This window comes from Haliotis rubra, unplaced genomic scaffold (assembly GCF_003918875.1).
Source record: "Haliotis rubra isolate DU_JTF1 unplaced genomic scaffold, ASM391887v1 Scf1176, whole genome shotgun sequence".
Classification (NCBI taxonomy): domain Eukaryota; kingdom Metazoa; phylum Mollusca; class Gastropoda; order Lepetellida; family Haliotidae; genus Haliotis; species Haliotis rubra.
In genome coordinates, this window is record NW_025765088.1 from 225,509 (window position 1) to 248,864 (window position 23,356).

The window sequence follows — 23,356 nt, forward strand, 5'->3', positions numbered from 1 at the left end:
CCAAGACTCCAAAGACCCCGGTTAATAGCTATGTCAAAAATCAAGTAGGTCTATCATAGTGTTCTGCGATCGTGGTAAATAGATATGTCAGAAATCAAGTAGGTCTATCATAGTGTTCTGCGATCGTGGTAATTAGCTATGTCAGAAATCAAGTAGGTCTATCATAGTGTTCTGCGATCGTGGTAAATTAGCTATGTCAGAAATCATGTAGGTCTATCATAGTGTTCTGCGATCGTGGTAAATAGCTATGTCAGAAATCAAGTAGGTCTATCATAGTGTTCTGCGATCGTGGTAATTAGCTATGTCAGAAATCAAGTAGGTCTATCATAGTGTTCTGCGATCGTGGTAAATTAGCTATGTCAGAAATCAAGTAGGTCTATCATAGTGTTCTGCAATCGTGGTAAATAGGTCAAAGTCAAAGTCACGGTGTGTTTCTTCGTCATCAGCCAGCAGCTGTTTTCTTTGTGATTTTCAAAGCGCATGGCGGTCAAAGGGAGAATGGGTCTCTTCACAAATATCAACAAAACATTAGAAAAATAGCTCACACCAAAGCCTTCACCGAGTATTCACCGGACACCCCGCTTCCAAGCTTCCGCGAACCTATTTCACTGCGCATGTGCTATGAGCGCAGCCCAGCTGTTGAAACCACTTCAATTCCCCCAAGCGCTGGGGAAAGTTAGTGACTCGTTTGAACTACGATTTCGCGCGGTTTTTTTCATCGCGTTATTTTCCAACTTTATAAGTTGAATTTGCATTTTTGATGATTTGTTTCGGTAAGTCCATATCGAAAGGTATCAGAATCTGCAAAGTTGTGTTTTACGTTTAACCTTTCCCGCACGCACCACCGAAGTGGGGGCTCAAAGGCGGGTTGAAATGCCACTCAATTTTCCGAGGAACAAGGTAGTTAGCAATGTTAGTTTGTCTTAGGTTTTGAAGGCACTGGGTGAGTTCATTCTTAGCACCATGGAAGTTGGTGCCATTATCGCTGTAGAAATGCTTAGGATTGCCCCGTCGTGCTATGAAGCTTCTTAAGTGCCAATATGAAATCATCAGTAGAAAGTGAATCAGCAAGTTCGATGTGTACTGCCCGAGTACAGAGGCAGGTAAATTGACATCCCCATCGTTTGATTGTACTTCTGCGTACTTTCACATTCAAGGGTCCAAAGTAATCAATCCCTGTATGGCAGAGGACTCCCTCGCATGCACTGACTCGACAGGCTGGTAGGTCCACCATCTTTGTGACTGTTGGTTTCACACGTTCCCTACGACATTGAAGACAAGTATTGATGGCACGCTTGGCCAATTTCCTCACCTTCAAAGGCCAGTATAGCTGTCTTATACATGCTATCATGTGTTCCTGTCCACCATGAGCAGTCTTAATGTGCTGCTCCTCCATGAGTAGATAAGTCACTGGATGATCATCAGGCAGCAAGATCTGGTACTTCGCTTCTACTGGAATGTCCGCTTTGCTAAGTCGTCCACCCACCCTGATGTCTCTGTCATCAAACACTGGAGAGAGGGGTAATAACTTGCTTTTGATAGGAACCTCTTGGCCTGATTCGAGGCAAGCTAGTTCAGATCAAAAAGAGTCTCTTTGTGCTTCTCCCATCCAGTTAAGTTCTGCTTCATGATACTCACTAGCAGTAAGTGTTTCCTTGTGATTTGCAACAATGTTCCTGTGTTTCAAATTGGAAAGAAAGTTCAGAACTGCTCGAAGGATCCATGCGGTTCGCTTCACAAGAGTTTTCCATTTAGAAAAGTTGGTTGGGTTCAATATGGAAGACAGTCACGACTTCAATCTCTGACTCAATGTTTGCTTTTGACTTCTGGATCGTCATCAAGATTTGTGTTGTGTACCTTGACTGTCGGCCAAGTACTCTGAAATCCCCAAAGAAATTCTGGGCCGCCGAACCATGAGTGTTCCTGTTATAGACAGCTAGCTGCAAGCCCACGTGTACAAAAGTCCGCCGGATTATCCTTACCCGGTACGTGGTACCATTGGTCACAGCTGCTTGTGTCAAGAATCTCTGCAACTCTGTTTGCTACAAAGGGTTTAAAGCGTTTTGATTCGTTATGGAGATATTGCAACACCGTATTGGAGTCTGTCCAGAATACACTTCTGTCAACCTTCATGTGCAGCTCCTTATTGAGCGTTGACCATAGCCGCACCGCAAGAACTGCTCCTTGGAGTTCCAATCTTTGAATTGTTAATGATGGCTTGATAGGAGACACATGAGTTTTCGCTGCTTATTTGGGTTTGTCACTCCATGATGCTGTAAGTACCATGTGCGCGGTGACACACTGGACACTTCTTCTTGGGTAAGTTTTCTCGCCTGGCCTTTGAGAATGTGGAATTGTAAAGAGTTTCAAAGTCTTTGTTGTTCACAAGTTTTTTAGCTAAAGACTTGACGCGCTTTCCTGCAGCAATCTTGTTATCAGGTAGGACGACATTCCCATCCTTCCTCAACATGCCGACTTGATAATGTCCATCAACAAAACTAGTACTTGACTTCAATATCTCTTCGGCTCTCCGGTCCTCAATTGATGATGGGTGCCCTTTGTCATAGACAACGCCAAAAGACTCTGTCTTCCAGAACTGTTCAATTTCTTGATGCATTTGTTCACCGCGTGCAACTGTAAACTTGATTCTTACCTGGACCCGCTCATTATGACTGAAGTCACTTGCTGATACTCCCATTAAGGACCACCCTAGTACAGTGCGATCTGCGATAGGTTGAGTTTTCTCACCTTCGATAACTTCCAACTGTAACTGTGCCTTCAGTATGTCCATGGCGATCAACATTTGAATCTGTTCAGGTTTGACTGGCAAAATGTGCAGTTTCTCTTATCCGGAAATTGTGGCTGGCAATCAAAAGCATCGGATCCGACCGACCATGCTTCTTTAACATGTATGATCGGAGCCTCTGGATCAAGAGCTGATTTGATATCCAAAGAAACCTTCATAGATGGCTCTGTTGTGGTACAATTGATCGTTGTTACCTTTAGTGCTCGTCGGTCCCCTTGAAGACCAAGGTCATGAACAAGTTGTTCATGAATCAATGTGGTATCACTTGCAGAGTCTAGCAACGCATACGTCTTCATCACTCTTCCGTTTGGCCCCTGAGCTTGAATAGGCACTATCTGGAAATACACCGCATCTCTAGATGTCTGCATCCTCTTTGTGATGGTTTGAGCTGGTGTAAATCTTGTTTCATGTAGTATCGAATGATGTTTTCTGCCACATCCGTCTTCATGACAAGTCATGGTAGAGAAGCATTTCTCAGCCTGATGCAAAGGTTTCAGACAGTTAGAACAAAGCTTGATACCTGCAATAATCAAGCGTCTATCACTCACAGACTTGTTTAGAAAGGTCGGGCAATGATAAAAGTAGTGTGGTTCCTTACACATGGGACATGGCATTTTCTGCTTGGAGCTTTGCTCGTTTGATGTGATCTTGCAGGTTCCAACCGTGTTGTCACACGGTAATAAGCTGCTGTGGTACTGCCTACTTTCAAATAGAGATGATTGCCAATTGGGTGGTTGCTTTCCTGGTACGACATCAATCTTCGTATTGTAAACCATAGTTTCCCTTGACGGTTCTTTAGAAGGGGTATGTCCTGCCCATCTTCCACGCGTTTTCTCACTGGAGACCGAAAAAGCAAAGGGGTTAAAGTCGGTGTCCACTCTGTCCCTGAGCCATTGCAATAGGTCATACAAATTTGGTTCTCGATTTCTGGTTACATTTTTCACAAATTCGTTCCAACGCGACACTTTATCAATAGGAAGACGCCTTGCAACTTTAATCAAAAGGTCTGAACTGTTCAAGTCTGACGAATAGTTGAACTGCTCGAGATCAGTGATACAGTCACGTAATGACACAGAGAACTTTCGGAGTGCTGACAGATCATTGCTATACACAACCGATCACAGGTGATTCGCTCCACAAGGCCCTTTTGACCTTGATGCGGTGACCAAATGCGTTCTTCAGTTCTTGCAATGCTAGTGCATAATTGCGACCTGAGTAACTTAGTCCTGATACCAAGTGCTTCGCATCACCTTCCAAATGTGATTGCAAAAGATCCATACGACGAACATAATTTATGCCTGGACGTAAATGCACCGGTGCATAAAATTGCTCAATGAAGAGCAGCCATTCCACTGCTTTACCACTGAAAGTTGATTTTAGGGAGATCATGTTCACTTTCAATTTTCACTAGTGCCTGAGCTAAAGCACTATCTGTATTCACACATCCATTGTCTAAGATAGTTTCCAATCCTGGGGTTAGCCTATCGACCCATGGGTCATTAGCCTCCCTCCACCCTGTACTGTCGGTTCATATGTTGAGATTGCTCATACACAAAACACTGGGCATTTGGGTTAAGCTGTCTTGTTTGTGATTTTTGTGTGTTGTGTTTTACCTGTGATCTTAGCTCACAACCTCTCACTTGTTCCTGTGCATGATCCCTAATATTTGGTGCATGTGTATTGTCTCTCACTTCAGGTCCAAACTTATTATCCAACCAATTTTGAACTAATTCCTGCTTAACCTGTCTGGGAACTTCTGCCTTTACTTAAAAATCATCATTTTCTGCCATGAAATCCTGTCTCATTTTTGCCTCAAGATTAGCCATTTCTTGAGCATGTAATGTCTCCTGTTTTACATGTTTTGCTTGCACATCAGCCATTAGTTTGAGATGATTTGCTACAAGCTCAGTAATTTGAGTAGTTAACCTTGTAGTTTCTTGAATATAAAATGCTTTCATCTTTGCTTGCTCAGCCTTAAACTGCAGGCTTGATTTGTTTGACCTACTTGGAATAGACCTCTCACCCTCACAGCTTGGTTCATGTTGTTGTTCGCTTATAACTGACAAAGAATTCAGAAGAGCTCCTAATTCCTCTAACATCTTATTAGCAGTTTGTATTCTCTCATTAAACCAACTTGCACTCTGTTTCTTTATATGTATATGGATATCAGTGTACGCTTGTAGGACCCAGGACGCATTATTTTCAGCAATACAAGCCCCTGTGTGTTAATCACAAAGAAAAACCTTATTTTTAAAAATAGTTTATTTTTGGTGGCTGATACACAAGAAATATAATACGGACATATTGACACGGTGATGCGCTTATTTACGTTAATTTCACTCACAGTCACAGTCAAAGTCACGGTGTGTTTTTTCGTCGTCAGCCAGCAGCTGTTTTTGTGATTTTCTAAAGCGCATTCGTTGGTTTCACATTATTTTTCGACGCTGTGCGCATGCGCAGAGCGTGTAAAAACTATCCACTGAACAACTTCCGGTTTGGTCGTATGCTTTACCGATAGTGTAAACACACTCTAAAGAAAGCAAAAATCAAAACAGATATATGGTTTTATGTCGAATTTAACTGATCTCAATTCATTTATGAATGCAAGGGACCGGGCTTAGTTAAATAAATAGCTTTACGTTTGTTAACAAGCTCTTGTATAAACACATCTCACCACCACCCGTCCACCGTCCTTCTTGCACATCCCCTTCTCACAACTAAAAAAACACATCTCTGATGCAGTTGCCACCAAAATAGGACATCAATTATTGAAAAGCATAGGCAAATTGATGTATGTACTCAACTATGAACAGTTGTCACACGTAATTAATCTTCATAGAGCTTTTATTTAGAGTGTGTTTACACTATCGTTAATACGACCAAACCGGAAGTTGACCAGTGGATATTTTTACACGCTCTACGCATGCGCACAGCGAGTCGAAAATTAATGTGAAACCAATGAATGGCGGTCCAAGGGAGATAACCCTTTTTATGCTCATAGCATACCACCACAAATAAACAAGTCTCTTCACAACCTGGCAATGCCATGCGAACTATCCAACACTGTAGCTGTCAAAATATCTACCATATCATATTCTACAGTGTCATGGTAGCCAATATTCAGACGTAGTTGCCTCATGGATGATCTTCTGTTGTATAATCCCACGCCAGGGGGCGGTTGCCTTGTCTAGTGGTTAAAGCATTTATGCAGGTTCGATTCCTCACATAGTTAGAGTGTCGAGCCCATTTCTGGTGACCCCTTCGTTAGAATATTGCTAAAAGCGGCGTATAACCATGCTCACGCACTCACTCATTCACTCACATGCAGGGCAGTTATGTTCTTGCTCATTAACATTCAAATACAATTCTGATGTCGTATAGTTGTTATAAACTGACGTTCAAAAGAAAGTACACACCTAAACTTTCGTTCACCATACATGAAGCTCGTTTCAATTCATCAAGATTTGCACTGAAAATAGATCTCACAAACGCAACTATAGGGGTAAAATGTTCAAAATGCAGCCATATGTGTAGATTTGTGGAAATTGTGATTATTCCCTCTTGCACATGCAATCAACTTGTAAACGGGTATAAAAGACATTCATCCCAATGCTGATATGGCAGATGACAATACAAACATGAAGAAAATGCCTAGACTTACACCAGCGCAAAGAGAGAGAGCCATTGGTATGTCACAGATGGGGGCGTCCAACAGTCATATTGCAAGGTCCTTCCAGTGAACAAGACAAACCATAATAAGACTGTTCAGACGTGTTCAACAGACAGGCCAGACAGCTGACCGACCCCGAACTGGACGTCCGAGAGTCACGACACCACAAGATGACCAGCACCGGCGGATAATCCATTTACGCAATCGAACGTTGACTGCAACGTCGTCAGCAGCGACAGCATTAGGTCACCGCATCAGCAGGTACACAGTGATGAGGCGACTCCGTGCTGCTGGTATCCGGGCCTATCGACCTTTCCGTGGCATGTCCTTGACACCTCTACATCGTAGGAACCGTTTACAGTGGACAAGGACTGTGCATCGGTTGCAACGTCGTAACTGGGTAGGTGTCCTCTTCAGTGATGAGAGCAGATTCAATCTGTTTCATGCTGACGGTAGAATTAGGGTGTATCGGCGTCGGGGAGAACGGTTGGCACCAAACTGTATACAAGATGTTCACCCCTTTGGTGGTGGTGGTGTTATGGTCTGGGGAGCAATTTGTGGTGATCAGAAGACACGTTTAGTGATAATTCATGGCAATCTGAATGCCCAGCGATACTGTGATGAGGTGTTGCGACCTGTTGTACTGCCTTTCATCATGTACTGCCTTTCCAGCATGATAACGCCAGACCCCACACAGCCAGGACTTTCTCCAGCACCATAATATTGATGTATTGCCATGGCCCGCTCGTTCACCTGATCTCACCTGATCTCAACCCGATTGAACTTCTATGGGACCATCTCGGAAGACAACTCCGACTTCGGCAACAGCAGCCCGTTAATGTACGACAGCTTGAAAATGCTCTCCATGAGGAATGGGCAAGAATTCCAAATGACGTCATCAGGCGAGTACAGGCTTGCATTGATGCCCGTGGAGGTCATACAAGATACTGAATGTGATACCTGTTTTTGTGACATTTGGGTGTCTGGTAATCAACATTGAACTTTTCATCTGCAATAATGAAATGTGTCATTTGGACCCCGTGCATGTTTGACAGTACCTTAAGTCAATAATGTTCACGCTTAAAGTTTCATTTTATTGTGAGGAGTTCTGTTTGACCATGTGCCTCAATAAACACATGAAATTATCTTTTAAAAATTGTTAATTTTGTGCTATTTGACTAAATCTTTGCCTGTGTACTTTCATTTGAACGCCAGTTTATATAAAAGGGGCGGTGGGGTAGCCTAGTGGTTAAAGCGTTAGCTTGTCACGCCAAAGGCCCGGGTTCGATTCCCAACATGGGTACAATGTGTGAAGCCTATTTCTGGTGTCCCCTACCGTGATATCGCTGGAATATCGCTAAAAGCGGCGTAAAACTAAAACTCACTCACTCACTCTGATATATAAATATCATTTATGGTATTCAGCTGTAGCCGTACATGACTATCACACTCCAAAGATATATATCAGTTCACATGTCTGTTGTACCATTCTGTTGTAGGTGCCCAACGTTACGTTTAACAGAGCCCTCCTAATGAACATTGGCTTTTTGGAAGCTCTCAAGACGAACAACTTCACATGCTTTATCTTCCACGATGTGGATCTCTTGCCGGTGACGGATCACAATCTCTACCGATGTGGTTCCACGCCAAGACACATGGCTGTGTCTAACAGCAAATATGACAAGTAGGTCACCATGGTAACGTTCCCACGCCCAGACACATGGCTGTGTCTAACAGCAAACATAACAAGTAGGTCACCAATGTAAGGTTCCCATGTGTGGCGCCACGCCCAGACACATGGCTGTGTCTAACAGCAAGTATGACAAGTAGGTCACCACTGTAACGATCCCTAGATGTGTGTCACGCCAGACGCAAGAACCGTATGACGTTATTTGAAATCAGCGTAGAAAGAGCAGGGTCTACAGTACTTCAAAAATTGTGAAAGGTATACACCAAAAACTAAAACTGTTGGAATATGCTGCTTGACCTAAAGAGAAGGTTATCTTTCGGAAAGATCAAATCTTCCCTCTTCTCATGCTGTCCTTGAGAGTTTTAGTGTCACTTTCAATCTCCATTACTAGATCTCAATATGAAGCATACAAGAAGGTTGCAATGGCGTCCTTTATTTCTTCCTGAGACTGGTAAATCAGTGGAAGTGAATTGTCTGTTAGACGGTTATTGAACAACATCAGATCAACCATAAACCCGAATCTTTAGTTAAATGTCTGACCAAATTCTCTTGTGTCGATCTTTCCAGTCGGGGCTGAATTCCGACTGAAGTCCATCCAGAAACGGACTACCTAGATCGGCGGCACAGTTATTGGCCATCTTCTCTGTGCCTAACTGTCTTTCCCGTAAACGTTGAAGACTATAAGGGTGCTGTCATACTCTGTCTTTCAGTGGTGGCGGATTTCATGCTTATGCTGGTGGTGTCATGGCGCTGTCGAAGGATATTTACTTGGACATCAACGGACACTCAAACCTGTACTTCGGCTGGGGCGGAGAAGACGACGACTTGTTGTGCAGGTATGGTATGGCATCCCACCCATCAATGATGTCGGAATAGAGTAGTTTGTAATTACCCATGATCGTCAAATACATGAATAGTATTCACACAAATAGTACACGCAAACCCCAGTCGAACAAATAGTACACACAAACACCTGACGAATATATATAGTACACACAAACCACATACGAGCATAAAGTACACAAAAAACACAATCGAGCATACAGTATACAAAAACACCATTCGAGCATATAATACACACAAACACTAGTCGACCATATAGTACACACACACACTAGTCGACCATTTGGTACACACACACACTAGTGGACCATATAGTACACACAGACACTAGTCGACCATATAGTACACACAAATTCTAGTCGACCAAATAGTACACACAAACTCTAGTCGACCATATAGTACACACACACACACTAGTCGACCATATAGTACACACAAACACTAGTCGACCATATAGTACACACAAACACTAGTCGACCATATAGTACACACAAACACTAGTCGACTATATAGTACACACAAACACTAGTCGACAATATAGTACACACAAGCACTAGTCGACCATATAGTACACACAAACACTAGTCGACCATATAGTACACACACACACTAGTCGACCATATAGTACACACACACACTAGTCGACCATATAGTACACACAAACACTAGTCGACCATATAGTACACACAAACACTAGTCGACCATATAGTACACACAAACACTAGTCGACCATATAGTACACACACACACACTAGCCGACCATATAGTACACACAAACACTAGTCGACAATATAGTACACACACACACTAGTCGACCATATAGTACACACACACACACTAGTCGCCATATAGTACACACAGACACACTAGTCGACCATATAGTACACACACACACTAGTCGACCATTTGGTACACACACACACTAGTGGACCATATAGTACACACAGACACTAGTCGACCATATAGTACACACAAATTCTAGTAGACCAAATAGTACACACAAACTCTAGTCGACCATATAGTACACACACACACACTAGTCGACCATATAGTACACACAAACACTAGTCGACCATATAGTACACACAAACACTAGTCGACCATATAGTACACACAGACACTAGTCGACTATATAGTACACACAAACACTAGTCGACAATATAGTACACACAAACACTAGTCGACCATATAGTACACACAAACACTAGTCGACCATATAGTACACACACACACTAGTCGACCATATAGTACACACACAAACTAGTCGACCATATAGTACACACACACACACTAGTCGACCATATAGTACACACAAACACTAGTCGACCATATAGTACACACAAACACTAGTCGACCATATAGTGCACACAGACACTAGTCGACCATATAGTACACACACACACTAGTCGACCATATAGTACACACAAACACTAGTCGACCATATAGTACACACACACACACTAGCCGACCATATAGTACACACAAACACTAGTCGACCATATAGTACACACAAACACACTAGTCGACCATATAGTACACACACACACTAGTCGACCATATAGTACACACAGACACACTAGTCGACCATATAGTACACACACACACACTAGTCGACCATATAGTACACACACACACTAGTCGACCATATAGTACACACAAACACTAGTCGACCATATAGTACACACACAAACACTAGTCGACCATATAGTACACACACACACTAGTCGACCATATAGTACACACAAACACTAGTCGACCATATAGTACACACACACACACTAGTCGACCATATAGTACACACACAACACTAGTCGACCATATAGTACACACACACGACACTAGTCGACCATATATAGTACACACACAAACACTAGTCGACCATATAGGTACACACAAACACTAGTCGACCATATAGTACACACACACACTAGTCGACCATATAGTACACACACACACACTAGTCGACCATATAGTACACACACACACTAGTCGACCATATAGTACACACAAACACTAGTCGACCATATAGTACACACACACACACTAGTCGACCATATAGTACACACAAACACTAGTCGACCATATAGTACACACAAACACTAGTCGACCATATAGTACACACACACACACTAGTCGACCATATAGTACACAGTCGACCATATGGTACACACACACTAGTCGACCATATAGTACACACAAACACTAGTCGACCATATAGTACACACAAACACTAGTCGACCATATAGTACACACAAACACTAGTCGACCATATAGTACACACACACACTAGTCGACCATATAGTACACACAAACACTAGTCGACCATATAGTACACACAAACACTAGTCGACCATATAGTACACACAAACACTAGTCGACCATATAGTACATAACAAACACTAGTCGACCATATAGTACACACACTAGTCGACCATATAGTACACACACACACTAGTCGACCGTACACACAAACACTAGTCGACCATATAGTACACACTAATACACACACACACACTAGTCGACCATATAGTACACACAAACACTAGTCGACCATATAGTACACACAAACACTAGTCGACCATATAGTACACACAGACACTAGTCGACCATATAGTACACACAAACACTACACTAGTCGACCATATAGTACACACACACACTAGTCGAATATAGTGCACACAAACTAGTCGACCATAGTCGACCATATAGTACACACAAACACTAGTCGACCATATAGTACACACACACACTAGTCGACCATATAGTACACACAAACACTAGTCGACCATATAGTACACACACAAACACTAGTCGACCATATAGTACACACAAACACTAGTCGACCATATAGTACACACACACACTAGTCGACCATATAGTACACACACACACTAGTCGACCATATAGTACACACACACACTAGTCGACCATATAGTACACACACACACTAGTCGACCATATAGTACACACAGACACTAGTCGACCATATAGTACACACAGACACACTAGTCGACCATATAGTACACACACACACTAGTCGACCATATAGTACACACACACACTAGTCGACCATATAGTACACACAGACACTAGTCGACCATATAGTACACACACACACTAGTCGACCATATAGTACACACAGACACTAGTCGACCATATAGTACACACACACACTAGTCGACCATATAGTACACAGACAGACACTAGTCGACCATATAGTACACACAAACCACATTCGAGCATGTGGTACACACAAACTCTAGTCGACCATATAGAACATCCATATATTTTCCTCTTTTTTCTGAAGTTGTTTAGAAAGCAATGCGATGGGTGATGCTTTCAAAATTAATTTGAATTTACAATCATCTTAAAATCAGCCCATACCAGAGTCACCCAAATGATCCACCCATGCAATTGTCAACCTTATGCTTCCACTCCTTTCTGTTCTAGACTGGCTTATAAGGGATACAGGATATCCCGTTACTCCCCCAAGATAGGGAGATACAAGGCTGTGTACCACACCGAAGACAGGGGAAACAGTATCAGCAATACCAGGTACTATCGACTGTAGGGAAACAGTGTCAGCAATACCAGGTACTATAGACTGTAGGGAAACAGTGTCAGCAATACCAGGTATTATAGACTAAAGGAAAAAGTGTGCGAAATACCAGGTATTATATACTGTAGGGAAACAGTGTCAGCAATACCAGGTATTATAGACTGTAGGGAAACAGTGTCAGCAATACCAAGTACTATATACTGTAGGGAAACAGTGTCAGCAATACCAGGTACTATAGACTGTAGGGAAACAGTGTCAGCAATACCAGGTACTATAGACTGTAAGTAAACAGTGTCAGCAGTACCAGGTATTATAGACTGTAGGGAAACAGTGTCAGCAATACCAGGTACTATAGACTGTAGGGAAACGGTGTCAGCAGTACCAGGTATTATAGACAGTAGGGAAACAGTGTCAGCAATACCAGGTACTATATACTGTAGGGAAACAGTGTCAGCAATATCAGGTATTATAGACTGTAGGGAAACAGTGTCAGCAGCAGTACCAGGCATTATAGACAGTAGGGAAACAGTGTCAGCAATACCAGGTACTATATACTGTAGGGAAACAGTGTCAGCAATACCAGGTACTATAGACTGTAGGGAAACAGTGTCAGCAATACCAGGTATTATAGACTGTAGGGAAACAGTGTCAGCAATACCAGGTACTATATACTGTAGGGAAACAGTGTCAGCAATACCAGGTATTATAGACTGTAAGGAAACAGTGTCAGCAATACCAGGTACTATATACTGTAGGGAAACAGTGTCAGCAGTACCAGGTATTATAGACTGTAGGGAAACAGTGTCAGCAATACCAGGTACTATAGACTGTAGGGAAACAGTGTCAGCAATACCAGGTACTATAGACTGTAAGGAAACAGTGGCAGCAGTACCAGGTATTATAGACTGTAGGGAAACAGTGTCAGCAATACCAGGTACTATATACTGTAGGGAAACAGTGTCAGCAATACCAGGTACTATATACTGCAGGGAAACAGTGTCAGCAATACCAGGTATTATAGACTGTAGGGAAACAGTGTCAGCAATACCAGGTACTATATACTGTAGGGAAACAGTGTCAGCAATACCAGGTACTATAGACTGTAGGGAAACAGTGTCAGCAATACCAGGTACTATAGAATGCAGGGGAAACAGTGTCAGCAATACCAGGTACCATATACTGTAGGGAAACAGTGTCAGCAATACCAGGTACTATAGACTGTAGGGAAACAGTGTTGGCAATACCAGGTACTATATACTGTAGGGAAACAATGTCGGCAATACCAGGTATTATAGACTGTAGGGAAACAGTGCCATGACTACCAGGTACTATATACTGTAGGGAAACGGTGTCAGCAAAACCAGGTGCTATAGACTGAAGGGAAACAGTGTCGGCAATACCAGGTACAATATACTGTAGGGAAACAGTGTCAGCAATACCAGGTACTATATATTGCAGGGAAACAGTGTCAGCAATCCCAGGTACTATAGACTGCAGGGAAACAGTGTCAACAATACCAGGTGCCATAGACTGTAGGGAAACAGTGTCAGCAATACCAGGTACTATAGACTGTAGGGAAACAGTGTAGGCAATACCAGGTACTATAGACTGCAGGGGAAACAGTGTCAGCAATACCAGGTACCAAATACTGTAGGGAAACAGTGTCAGCAATACCAGGTACTATAGACAGTAGGGAAACAGTGTTGGCAATACCAGGTACTATATACTGTAGGGAAACAGTGTCAGCAATACCAGGTACTATTTACTGCAGGGAAACAGTGTAACCAATACCAGGTACTATAGACTGTAGGGAAACAGTGTCAGCAATACCAGGTATTATATACTGTAGGGAAACAGTGTCGGCAATACCAGGTACTATATACTGTAGGGAAACAGTGTCAGCAATACCAGGTACTATAGACTGAAGGGAAACAGTGTCAGCAATACCAGGTTCTATATACTGTAGGGAAACAGTGTCAGCAATACCAGGTACTATATACTGTAGGGAAACAGTGTCAGCAATACCAGGTACTATAGACTGTAGGGAAACAGTGTCAGCAATACCAGGTACTATAGACTGTAGGAAACAGGTCAGCAGTACCAGGTACCAGGTTATAGACTGTAGGGAAACAGTGTCAGCAATACCAGGTACTATAGACTGTAGGAAACAGTGTCAGCAATACCAGGTATATATAGACAGTAAGGGAAACAGTGTCAGCAATACCAGGTACTATATACTGTAGGGAAACAGTGTCAGCAATACCAGGTATTATAGACTGTAGGGAAACAGTGTCAGCAATACCAGGTATTATAGACTGTAGGGAAACAGTGTCAGCAATACCAGGTACTATATACTGTAGGGAAACAGTGTCAGCAATACCAGGTACCTATAGATGTACTGCAGGAAACAGTGTAGGCAATACCAGGTACTATAGACTGTAGGGAAACAGTGTCAGCAATACCAGGTACTATATACTGTAGGGAAACAGTGTCAGCAATACCAGGTATTATAGACTGTAGGGAAACAGTGTCAGCAATACCAGGTACTATATACTGTAGGGAAACAGTGTCAGCAATACCAGGTATTATAGACTGTAGGGAAACAGTGTCAGCAATACCAGGTACTATACACTATAGGAAACAGTGTCAGCAATACCAGTTACTATATACTGTAAGGAAACAGTGTCAGCAATACCAGGTATTATAGACTGTAGGAAACAGTGTCAGAAATACCAGGTACAACAATATATATTGACAGGGAAACAGTGTCAGCAATACCAGGTACTATATACTGCAGGAAACAGTGTCAGCAATACCAGGTACTATAGACTGTAGGGAAACAGTGTCAAGCAATACCAGGTACTATATACTGTAGGGAAACAGTGTCAGCAATACCAGGTACTATAGACTGTAGGAAACAGTGTCAGCAATACCAAGTACCATAGAATGCAGGGAAACAGTGTCAGCAATACAAATACTGTGAGGAAACAGTGTCAGCAATACCAGGTACTATAGACTGTAGGAAACAGTGTCAGCAATACCAGGTACTATATACTGTAGGGAAACAGTGTCAGCAATACCAGGTATTATAGACTGTAGGGAAACAGTGCACCATGAATACCAGGCCAGCAAATACCACTATATACTGTAGGAAACGGTGTCAGCAAAACCAGGTACTATAGACTGAAGGAAACAGTGTCAGCAATACCAGGTACTATATACTGTAGGGAAACAGTGTCAGCAATACCAGGTACTATATATTGCAGGGAAACAGTGTCAGCAATACCAGGTACTATAGACTGCAGGGAAACAGTGTCAACAATACCAGGTGCCATAGACTGTAGGGAAACAGTGTCAGCAATACCAGGTACTATAGACTGTAGGGAAACAGTGTCAGCAATACCAGGTACTATAGACTGCAGGGGAAACAGTGTCAGCAATACCAGGTACCATATACTGTAGGGAAACAGTGTCAGCAATACCAGGTACTATAGACAGTAGGGAAACAGTGTTGGCAATACCAGGTATATATACTGTAGGAAACAGTGTCAGCAATACCAGGTACTATTTACTGCAGGGAAACAGTGTAAGCAATACCAGGTACTATAGACTGTAGGGAAACAGTGTCAGCAATACCAGGTATTATATACTGTAGGGAAACAGTGTCAGCAATACCAGGTACTATATACTGTAGGGAAACAGTGTCAGCAATACCAGGTACTATAGACTGAAGGGAAACAGTGTCAGCAATACCAGGTTCTATATACTGTAGGGAAACAGTGTCAGCAATACCAGGTACTATATATTGCAGGGAAACAGTGTCAGCAATACCAGGTACTATAGACTGCAGGGAAACAGTGTCAACAATACCAGGTGCCATAGACTGTAGGGAAACAGTGTCAGCAATACCAGGTACTATAGACTGTAGGGAAACAGTGTAGGCAATACCAGGTACTATAGACTGCAGGGGAAACAGTGTCAGCAATACCAGGTACCAAATACTGTAGGGAAACAGTGTCAGCAATACCAGGTACTATAGACAGTAGGGAAACAGTGTTGGCAATACCAGGTACTATAGACTGTAGGGAAACAGTGTCGGCAATACCAGGTACTATATACTGTAGGGAAACAGTGTCAGCAATACCAGGTACTATATACTGTAGGGAAACAGTGTCAGCAATACCAGGTACTATAGACTGTAGGGAAACAGTGTCAGCAATACCAGGTAATTATAGACTGTAGGAAACAGTGTCAGCAATACCAGGTACTATATAGACTGAAGGGAAACAGTGTCAGCAATACCAGGTACTATATACTGTAGGGAAACAGTGTCAGCAATACCAGGTACTATATATTGCAGGGAAACAGTGTCAGCAATACCAGGTACTATAGACTGCAGGGAAACAGTGTCAACAATACCAGGTGCCATAGACTGTAGGGAAACAGTGTCAGCAATACCAGGTACTATATACTGTAGGGAAACAGTGTCAGCAATACCAGGTACTATAGACTGTAGGGAAACAGTGTAGGCAATACCAGGTACTATAGACTGTAGGGAAACAGTGTCAGCAATACCAGGTACTATATACTGTAGGGAAACAGTGTCAGCAATACCAGGTACTATAGACTGTAGGGAAACAGTGTCGGCAATACCAGGTATTATAGACTGTAGGGAAACAGTGCCATGAATACCAGGTACTATATACTGTAGGGAAACAGTGTCAGCAATACCAGGTACTATAGACTGTAGGGAAACAGTGTCAGCAATACCAGGTACTATATACTGTAGGGAAACAGTGTCAGCAATACCAGGTACTATATACTGTAGGGAAACAGTGTCAGCAATACCAGGTACTATAGACTGTAGGGAAACAGTGTCAGCAATACCAGGTACTATAGACTGTAGGGAAACAGTGTCAGCAATACCAGGTACTATAGACTGTAGGGAAACAGTGTCAGCAATACCAGGTACTATAGACTGTAGGGAAACAGTGTCAGCAATACCAGGTACTATATACTGTAGGGAAACAGTGTCAGCAATACCAGGTACTATATACTGTAGGGAAACAGTGTCAGCAATACCAGGTATTATATACTGTAGGGAAACAGTGTCAGCAATACCAGGTACTATAGACTGTAGGGAAACAGTGTCAGCAATACCAGGTACTATAGACTGTAGGGAAACAGTGTCAGCAATACCAGGTTCTATATACTGTAGGGAAACAGTGTCAGCAATACCAGGTACTATATATTGTATGGCAACAGTGTCAAACCAGCTACTATAGACTGCAGGAAACAGTGTCAGCAATACCAGGTGCCATAGACTGTAGGGAAACAGTGTCAGCAATACCAGGTACTATAGACTGTAGGGAAACAGTGTTGGCAATACCAGGTACTATATACTGTAGGGAAACAGTGTCAGCAATACCAGGTACTATATACTGTAGGGAAACAGTGTCAGCAATACCAGGTACTATAGACTGCAGGGAATCAGTGTCGGCAATACCAGGTACTATATACTGTAGGGAAACAGTGTCAGCAATACCAGGTACTATATACTGTAGGGAAACAGTGTCAGCAATACCAGGTACTATAGACTGTAGGGAAACAGTGTCGGCAATACCAGGTTCTATATACTGTAGGGAAACAGTGTCAGCAATACCAGGTACTATATATTGTAGGGAAACAGTGTCAGCAATACCAGGTACTATAGACTGTAGGGAAACAGTGTCGGCAATACCAGGTTCTATATACTGTAGGGAAACAGTGTCAGCAATACCAGGTACTATATATTGTATGGAAACAGTGTCAGCAATACCAGGTACTATATACTGTAGGGAAACAGTGTCAGCAATACCAGGTATTATATACTGTAGGGAAACAGTGTCAGCAATACCAGCTACTATAGACTGCAGGGAAACAGTGTCAGCAATACCAGGTTCTATATACTGTAGGGAAACAGTGTCAGCAATACCAGGTACTATAGACTGTAGGGAAACAGTGTCAGCAATACCAGGTACTATAGACTGCAGGGAACAAGTGTCAGCAATACCAGGTGCCATAGACTGTAGGGAAACAGTGTCAGCAATACCAGGTACTATAGACTGTAGGGAAACAGTGTTGGCAATACCAGGTACTATATACTGTAGGGAAACAGTGTCAGCAATACCAGGTACTATATATTGTATGGAAACAGTGTCAGCAGTACCAGGTACTATAGACTGCAGGGAATCAGTGTCGGCAATACCAGGTTCTATATACTGTAGGGAAACTGTGTCAGCAATACCAGGTACTATACACTGTAGGGAAACAGTGTCAGCAATACCAGGTACTATATACTGTAGGGAAACAGTGTCAGCAATACCAGGTACTCTAGACTGTAGGGAATCAGTGCCAGCAATACCAGGTACTATATACTGTAGGGAAACAGTGTCGGGAATACCAGGTATTATATAAAGTAAGGAAACAGTGTCAGCAATACCAGGTACTATAGACTGCAGGGAAACAGTGTCTACAATACCAGGTTATATATACTGTAGGGAAACAGTGTCAGCAATACCAGGTACTATATATTGTAGGGAAACAGTGTCAGCAATACCAGACACTAAAGACTGCAGGGAAACAGTGTCAGCAATACCAGGTGCCATAGATTGTAGGGAAACAGTGTCAGCAATACCAGGTACTCTAGACTGTAGGGAATCAGTGCCAGCAATACCAGGTACTATATACTGTAGGGAAACAGTGTCAGGAATACCAGGTACTATATACAGTAAGGAAACAGTGTCAGCAATACCAGGTACTATAGACTGCAGGGAAACAGTGTCTACAATACCAGGTTATATATACTGTAGGGAAACAGTGTCAGCAATACCAGGTACTATATATTGTAGGGAAACAGTGTCAGCAATACCAGACACTAAAGACTGCAGGGAAACAGTGTCAGCAATACCAGGTGCCATAGATTGTAGGGAAACAGTGTTGGCAATACCAGGTACTATATACTGTAGGGAAACAGTATCAGCAACACCAGGTACTATAGACTGTAGGGAAACAGTGTCAGCAAAACCAGGTACTATAGACTGCAGGGGAAACAGTGTCAGCAATACCAGGTACCATATACTGTAGGGAAACAGTGTCAGCAATACTAGGTACTATAGAGTGTAGGGAAACAGTGTCAGCAATACCGGGTGCTATATACTGTAGGGAAACAGTGTCAGCAATACCAGGTACTATAGACTGTAGGAAACAGTGTCAGCAATACCAGGTGACGCTGATATACCTGTAGGGAAACAGTGTCAGCAATACCAGGGACTATAGACTGTAGGGAAACAGTGCCAGCAATACCAGGTACTATAGACTGTAGGGAAACAGTGTTGGCAATACCAGGTACTATATACTGTAGGGAAACAGTGTCAGCAATACCAGGTACTATATACTGTGGAAACAGTAGGTGACGTTACCAGGTACGGATACGCTGACAAGGGAAACAGTGTCAGCAATACCAGGTGACGCTGATATACTGTAGGGGATGACGTTAACTAAACAGCCATATGTTCAGCCCTGTACATAGTAGGTGCATTAAAAACGTTACCTAAACGGATGACGCTGACAACAGCCCTGTACATAGTAGGTGACGTTAACTAAACGGATGACGCTGACAACAGCCCTGTACATAGTAGGTGACGTTACCTAAACGGATGACGCTGACAACAGCCCTGTACATAGTAGGTGACGTTACCTAAACGGATGACGCTGACAACAGCCCTGTACATAGTAGGTGACGTTACCTAAACGGATGACGCTGACAACAGCCCTGTACATACATTAACTAAACGGATGACGTGAGCCCTGTACATAGTTGACGTTACCTAAACGGATGACGCTGACAACAGCCCTGTACATAGTAGGTGACGTTAACTAAACGGATGACGCTGACAACAGCCCTGTACATAGTAGGTGACGTTACCTAAACGGATGACGCTGACAACAGCCCTGTACATAGTAGGTGACGTTACCTAAACGGATGACGCTGACAACAGCCCTGTAGTAGCTGACGTTAACTAAGTGGATTACGATTGTAGCCCTGTGCATAGTAGGTGACGTAAAACTTAAACTGATGACGCTTACCGGAGTCCTGTAGACGCTGACGTTAGTTATTATGTGAAGCTGACCATAACCCAATGGTGACTGACCCATAATGCTTCCATCGCGTTATTCGTGTTTTTTCCATTAACTGGGCGGCGTTGTCATGGTGATACCCGTTAATAATCTCCCCTTGTCCTCCAGGTACCAATTGCTGTTTACGGCCGAGGAACGGATGCAGTCAGAGGGATTGCGGTCTTTGTCGTACAGAAATGTAAAACAAGAGACCAGGCAGTTCTACACATGGATTTATGCTGACATAAATGAGAAATATTACAGGTAAAGGACACAATCTTAAGCCAAAATATTTCTGCTAATACACAATCAGAATGGAACAATGGTGGCCTTTTGTGGCTCGTGTAAACACTAGTCCTGTTGTCCTGAGTGTAAGTGAGTAGTCCAATATCTGTCAGTATCTCGTCAGACAGGAACAAAATGGCCCTCACTGACTCCATGTCACTCTCTGTCAGTCTCTATACAGTTTATAATGTTCAGGGATGATAACAGGGGTAGGCGTGATATAATTTTGAAGTTTTATAATGTTGGATGTTGTTGTTTTTCAGCCAACATATAGCTTTCTTTACGTAGAAAAGCCGAACATCGTTCCGCGAGCAACAGTGCACAGTAACAGACACGAAGAATACGATGTGACCAGATAGTGTCACACCGAGAAGTGACGCATATGACGTGATCTCATCGTGTCACACCGAGAAGTGAGGTGCACTATGTGACCCCCATAGTGTCACCCTGAGAAGTGAAGGATATGGTGTGACCTCATTGTGTCACACTCGCGAAGTGAAGCATACGATATGAATAAACATTGTCACACTCGAGAAGTGAAGGATATTATGTTACCTCATTGTGTCACATCGAGAAGTGAAGGATCCGATATGAACAGTGTCACGCCGAGAAGTGAAGGATATGATATGAACACAGTGTCACACCGAGAAGTGAAGGATATGATATGAACAATGTCACACCGAGAAGTGAAGGATATGATATGAACACAGTGTCACACCGAGAAGTGAAGGATATGATATGAACAATGTCACACCGAGAAGTGAAGGATATGATATGAACACTGACTGACTGACTGACTGAGTTTTGGTTTTACGCCGCTTTTAGCAATATTCCAGCAACATCACGGCGGGGGACACCAGAAATGGGCTTAACACATTGTGCCCATGTGGGGATTCGAACCCGGGTCTGCGGCGTGACGAGCCAACGCTTTAACCATTAGGCTACCCCACCGCCCCTGATATGAACAGTGTCAAACCGAGAAGTGAAGGATATGATATGAACAATGTCACACCGAGAAGTGAAGGATATGATATGAACACAGTGTCACACCGAGAAGTGAAGGATATGATATGAACAGTGTCACACCGAGAAGTGAAGGATATGATATGAACACAGTGTCGCACCGAGAAGTGAAGGATATGATATGAACAATGTCACACCGAGAAGTGAAGGATATGATATGAACACAGTGTCACACCGAGAAGTGAAGGATATGATATGAACACAGTGTCACACCTAGAAGTGAAGGATATGGTGTGACCTCATTGTGTCACACTCGCGAAGTGAAGCATACGATATGAATAAACATTGTCACACTCGAGAAGTGAAGGATATTATGTGACCTCATTGTGTCACATCGAAAAGTGAAGGATACGATATGAACAGTGTCACGCCGAGAAGTGAAGGATATGATATGAACACAGTGTCACACCGAGAAGTGAAGGATATGATATGAACAATGTCACACCGAGAAGTGAAGGATATGATATGAACACAGTGTCACACCGAGAAGTGAAGGATATGATATGAACAGTGTCACATCGAGAAGTGAAGGATATGATATGAACAGTGTCACACCGAGAAGTGAAGGATATGATGTGGACACACAGTGTCACACCAAGAAGTGAAGGATATGATATGAACAGTGTCACATCGAGAAGTGAAGGATATGATATGAACAAACAGTGTCACACCGAGAAGTGAAGGATATGATGTGGACACACAGTGTCACACCAAGAAGTAAAGGATATGATATGCACAAACACTGTCACACCGAGAAGTGAAGGATACGATATGAACAGTGTCACACCAAGAAGTGAAGGATATGATATGAACAAACAGTGTCACACCGAGAAGTGAAGGATATGATGTGAACACACAGTGTCACACCGAGAAGTGAAGGATACGATATGAACACAGTGTCACGTCGAGAAGTGAAGGATATGATATGAACAGTGTCACGTCGAGAAGTGAAGGCTACGATATGAACACACAGTGTCACACTGAAATATGTGACGTGTGACGATGTGACCACACAGTTGAAAGTGTGAGACATGAGATGGACGATATCATGATATGATCAAATTATTAAACTTTTAGTTTAGTCTTAATTTATTTATCCACGTCATCACTCTGAATATTCCATAACATATTTAATGTCTGTTAACACTTCAAATATTGTCAATTGCACGGTGAACCAAAAAGAGGCTCATGGCCGTATACGAATGACAGTCTTTCGGGAAGATGACTCGGATTGGTTCAGGAACGAACTTAACTTCTTGTACAGATGTTGGGAATCGAACCCGGTCAAATAGAAAAATATGTTCACCTTTCCATTGTACCTGT

The 23,356-nt window shown here is 42.7% G+C and overlaps 1 protein-coding gene across 1 annotated transcript; it reads left to right on the forward strand.

Moving 5' to 3' along the window:
* Nucleotides 1-7,980: 7,980 nt before the first annotated feature.
* On the forward strand, nt 7,981-23,121 carry LOC124258766 (beta-1,4-galactosyltransferase 4-like). Its single transcript, XM_046692862.1, has 5 exons — nt 7,981-8,160; nt 8,877-9,002; nt 12,460-12,564; nt 20,855-20,989; nt 21,274-23,121. The coding sequence occupies exons 1-5, from the start codon at nt 8,009-8,011 to the stop codon at nt 21,296-21,298; spliced, it is 543 nt and encodes a 180-aa protein (XP_046548818.1). The 5' UTR covers nt 7,981-8,008; the 3' UTR covers nt 21,299-23,121.
* The last annotated feature ends 235 nt before the right edge of the window (nt 23,122-23,356 follow it).